The 5,198-nt window shown below is 34.1% G+C and overlaps 1 protein-coding gene across 1 annotated transcript in view; it reads left to right on the plus strand.

Moving 5' to 3' along the window:
• LOC137621713 (uncharacterized) overlaps positions 1–4,610 on the plus strand; it is a 32,892-nt gene extending 28,282 nt beyond the window's left edge. The window contains exons 3-8 of the mRNA XM_068352227.1: positions 166–290; positions 2,725–2,859; positions 3,329–3,631; positions 4,002–4,038; positions 4,124–4,301; positions 4,425–4,610. Of these exons, the coding sequence (XP_068208328.1) occupies positions 166–290; positions 2,725–2,859; positions 3,329–3,631; positions 4,002–4,038; positions 4,124–4,301; positions 4,425–4,610 (964 nt within the window). The remainder of the gene's footprint in view (positions 1–165; positions 291–2,724; positions 2,860–3,328; positions 3,632–4,001; positions 4,039–4,123; positions 4,302–4,424) is intronic.
• Positions 4,611–5,198: the final 588 nt, after the last annotated feature.

Raw genomic sequence — 5,198 nt, forward strand, 5'->3', positions numbered from 1 at the left:
CTTTTCTCCTTTCGACATGCAATATCCGCTGGTTCTTCCCTCTAGTTCGCTGCACATATTTCTTTCATACCCGCTCCATTATTTTCCACTATGATACCATGACCAATCTCAAAGTTCAATCTTTCTAGTCATCTATCTCTTACAATTCTCCCTTTTCTCCTTTAGGGTGCACGATAATAGCCCCATCCATACCATCACAGTAGTTAGAGCATCACCCAGAAATCCAGGTAATAAACTGGCCACCAAAGGGGTGTGGCCTCAACCCCATAGAGATCCTATGGCCAATAATGGTTCGTTATTGGGACGCGGGAGAACAACGAACGTGCTAAGAGCTAAACAAGAGCGTGTTTGAATTGTGGGTGTTAATACTTTACTCTGCTTGGGCTTATGGCATCTTGCTTTTCCAACTAGGGTTGTAGCTTAGCTAATAATAATAATAATAATAATAATAATAGTAATAATAATAATAATAATAATAATAATAATAATGAAGATAATAATAATAATAATAATAATAATAATAATAATAATAATAATAATAATAATAATGGGGGATGGACATCAAACTAAGAGGCGTTTAGTTTACATTGTATATATGAATGATTCTTGAATTAGAATTAAAATGATGAAAATGTTTCTTTACTTTTCAGCAAATATTTATATTCAGTAACTAAGCAACTGCATTTGGTCACTGTAGTCTAGTTTTTACACTATACTCCAGGGGTCATATTATAACCTAAATAAAGACAACTATGAAATTATGATGTCTCTTATCAACTATCTTTAATACTAACTGAATATAATTGTTTATTAAGCAGGAAATTACAGCTGGAACCAGAGCTCATTCAGTGGGAACATAGAATCAACATGTGTTGCATACCATAGTAGGAATTAAAACAATATTGCATTTTGTATAAGTGAATGCAGACACCCTAATCTGCCCAGCTTTCACCCAATTTGTCTCATTGTTATTAACATGTAGTCAGTAACTATCATAGAGATATTCTATCATGCAAAGATTTCAAGCATTAAGTGACTTGTCTTCATAGAATCTACAAAACGCAGTGGAATTCATTTATGGTGGCACAAAAGTTCATAACTCAATATAAACCGTATCTAGGAAAAAAAAAAAAAAAAAAAAAAAAAAAAAAAAAAAAAAAAAAAAAACGAGACCAAGAAAAGCCTAACCGAACCTTACGTAGTGTAAGCTACGGGAGGATATAAAGAAATATGATTATTTGTAGATGCTCTCTGATGATTGACTGCTCACACAAAAACTAGTGTTTCCTGAAATACTTGTTCATATATGCTGCATTGTTGCATACCAATTATTGTAGATATCCTATCTAAGGAAAATGGGTTGTTACTGGACTTTGGAATTGGGTATAAGTAAGGTTTTTCAGTCTGTAAAAATTTTCCAAACTATAAAAAAGTTCATTATTTGAGGCAGTAACTTTTCTGTTACCATGTTATATCGAATGGCAACAACTGGGTTTATACAACGTGAATTTATTTTTGGAATTATTGCCGGAAATATTATGATACTGATCAATTGATAGCGAATTATTTTCAAACAAAATTCCTCCTTCCCCGCCTTTAGAATCACATTCTTTCGATACACAAACACACACACACACACACACACACACACACACATATATATATATATATATATATATATATATATATATATATATATATATATGTGTGTGTGTGTGTGTGTGTGTGTGAGAGAGAGAGAGAGAGAGAGAGAGAGAGAGAGAGAGAGAGAGAGAGAGAGAGAGAGAGAGAGAGAGAGAGAGAGAGAGAGAGAGGACTCCTAGGTGGTGTTTACAAATATTTTTCAGTCAAGACATGATAATTGCAAACTAATCATCGATAATTTTTGTCAACAAGTTGTTCGAGAGAAGGGTATAGTAAAAAACACAGCAAATGTAAGTTAGAATCATTATAATCATAAAACTAGGATAGGATCTTGTGATATTATATTGAATTTGCGTTCATACATATAATTTTGTGTTTCCTGGCCATCACACACCAGACAGCTCTAACAAATAGTACTTCCCCCACCCATCGTCCTGCCCCTTCTTGGCGTCTTCCCCTAGCCCGTCATACCACCCACACTGCCCTAGTCCTCCCTCCTAACTACTAAACTCTTCTACACCTGAAGTTCTGGAATCTATAGATATTGGGGTGACATTGGGGACCGGAGGCGACAGGACATTTGGATTTGACTGTACACAAAATGAACACAAGAATGAAATGTCTGTGGATAATATTCTATCAGAGTTTCAAGATGTATTTGAATATAAAGTTGGTACAGTGAAGAACGCAAAGGCAATTTTAGGTTTGGAATCAGATAGTACTAGATTTTTTGCTCCAAGGCCAGTACCATATGCATTGAAAAGTGCAGTTGAAACAGAAATCAAAAGGTTAGAAAGTGAAGGTTCTTGGGAAAAAGTTACATACTCAGATTGGGCTACACCATTACTTCCTTTTGTGAAGGAAAATGGTCAGGTTAGGTTATGTGGAGATTACAAGGTAACACTGAATCCACAGTTTCAGGTAGCTCAACCTCCTTTACCAAATCCGAACGACATCAGGATATACTGTATTTTCTAAGTTAGATCTTAGACAAGCATCCCAACAGCTTCCCAAATAAGATTTTATCAGGAATGCAAAGTGTATTTATTATCATTGATGATATCTTTTTCTCTGGTAAAGATAAAAGAGAACATAGAGAAAGATCACGGGCAGTTCTGAAGAAGTTGACGGAACATAATATTAGAGTAAATACGAGCAGATCTATTTTAGAAGTTGATTCAGTGGAATACGTAGGCTTTGTAATCAATGACAAAGGTATTTACAAGACTAAGGAGAAAACTAATGCAGTGATATTAACTAAGGTACCAGAAAATAATGAGGAATTACAATGATTTTTCGGATTAGTAGCATTTTATGGAAATGTCATTCAGAATTTATTTACAATCGCACATCCATTGTATAACTTACTGAATAAGGGTGTAGAGTGGAATTGGACACAAGATAGTCAGGAATATTTTGAAAGAATCAAGCAGGAAATAGCTTCACCTACTTTTCCAGTACATTATCTAATGGATTTACCAGTTAAATTAGTTTGTGATGCATCGAACATAGGTTTAGGCGCAGTATTATCTCATGTAATGCCAGATTCCAGAGTATTGAACAAGGAAGAAAGGAATTACTCTCAAATAGAAAAAGAAATAGTAAAAGAAGGTTTAGAATTAGGGTATGGAGTTAAGAAATTTTATGTATCTTTATGGAAGGAAAAGATTCACACTTGTTACAGATCATAAACCTCTATTAGCAATATTGGGTCCAGAAGCAAGTTTACCTACATTGGTAGCTCCAAGACTACAAGGTTGGGCAATTACGTTAGGCGCCTATCCTTATGATATAGAATTTCGTCCTACGTCAAAGATGGGTAATGCAGATGCTTTATCTAGATTTCCAGTAGACAAAGCACCAAAAGAGTATGATGACAGTATATTGCTAGTTTCAGTATATGATGTAGCCATTGCAGCCACGGATATTGCACATAATACCAAAAAAGACCTAAGAATTAGTAAGGTTTCAGAGAGTTTAATGACAGGTAGGGACTTATGTGGACATGAGGTAAATTATAAAGTCTATAAAGGTATATGGAGTGAACTGAGTATAGCACAAGGTTGTATGATGAAAGGGCCAAGAGTAATTATTGCTAGTTCGCAGAGGATTAAGGTTTTGTCTGAAATCTATGCTGATCACCAAGGTATTGTCAGATCAAAGTCTATTGCTAGGACTTCTCTCTGATGGCTAGGTGTAGATAGAGATATAGATTTACGCCACAATTCAAGAATTAATGAAAATTCTTTCTACGCATGGAATTCCAGAAAAAATTGTAAATGATAATAGTTCACAGTTTACCTCACAGGAATTTAAAGATTTTTTGTGAATAAATTGTATTACAAATACATTTTCAGCAATATATCATCCATCCACGAATGGAGAGGCTGAAAGGTTTGTTCAGACATTTAATGAAATGCAGAAAGGCAAATTCCAATAACATGTTTTCTAATGTGTCAAAGTTTTTATTTTCTTATAGAACAACACCACACAGCACAACAGGTGTGACATCATCATATTTGTTGATGGGCAGGAGGATTAAGTGTAAATTAGATTTGTTGTATCCAAGTTTGCAAAGTGATTTAGAAGAAAAAGGGTATAAGCAATTAGAAAGTCTCCCAAAAGAAAAACATTTTTCTCTTTGTTCTAATGTCAGGGTTAGATCATACAATACTCCAGAAAAGTTGGTACCAAGAGAAATTGTAAAAGCGATAGGAAATTTACATTATGATGTTCAAATTGGTAGAAATATTGTAAAACGTCATGTTGAACAACTATAGCCGTTAAATAAAAATGCTGTAGATAATGTGAATGTTAGAGATGAAAAATTTTCAGAAGTAGTTAAAACAAATATTAACCAAGATGCTCAAACATCAGATTTAGATTCAGAATCTATTCATGTACCAGAACAAGATAAAGTTAGAGTACTTCCCTATAGGATGAATAGAGGGAAGCCCCCTGAGTGATTAGATTTGTAGTTTTGTACAATGTCATGTTAAGGAGAAGGAGACTGTTATGTATTTTGTACTGTAATACTATATGTGCTACGGGTATTGAGAGTAATGTTCCACAGTATTGCATTGATAGAACATGTTTCATCATAGTTCAAAAGTGTAGTAGCTTATGTTATGAAGGATTTAATCTTCAATTATTTGTCCTAAAATTAGGATGTGATTCTTCTTACTTTTGTGTTGCAGTAGGATTCGATCTTTCTTAGAGCGATGCTCATTTTAAGTTTTTGTATGTATGTGTACGAGTTTAGTTTACATATTCTCACTCGATAGTCACAAGCTGTTAAACAAGTCAGAGAGTAAAGCTGTGATGTAAGCTTTGAGCATTAAACGTATTTTAATAAGAAGTTTCTGATTTTATCCCATCCAACCAGAAGACAAGTCGGCGAAGATAATGGGATAGGAATATTCTTAACTAAACTACTGTAACATAATTCCAGGTATGTATGAAGGGGCTATTTCATTTTGGTATTCTTTACCATATACAACACAAGACTAATCATACGAACTTCCTGACCACAATCAAGTACTGATGGATAAAGA

Source organism: Palaemon carinicauda, chromosome 28 (genome assembly GCF_036898095.1).
Source record: "Palaemon carinicauda isolate YSFRI2023 chromosome 28, ASM3689809v2, whole genome shotgun sequence".
Lineage (NCBI taxonomy): Eukaryota > Metazoa > Arthropoda > Malacostraca > Decapoda > Palaemonidae > Palaemon > Palaemon carinicauda.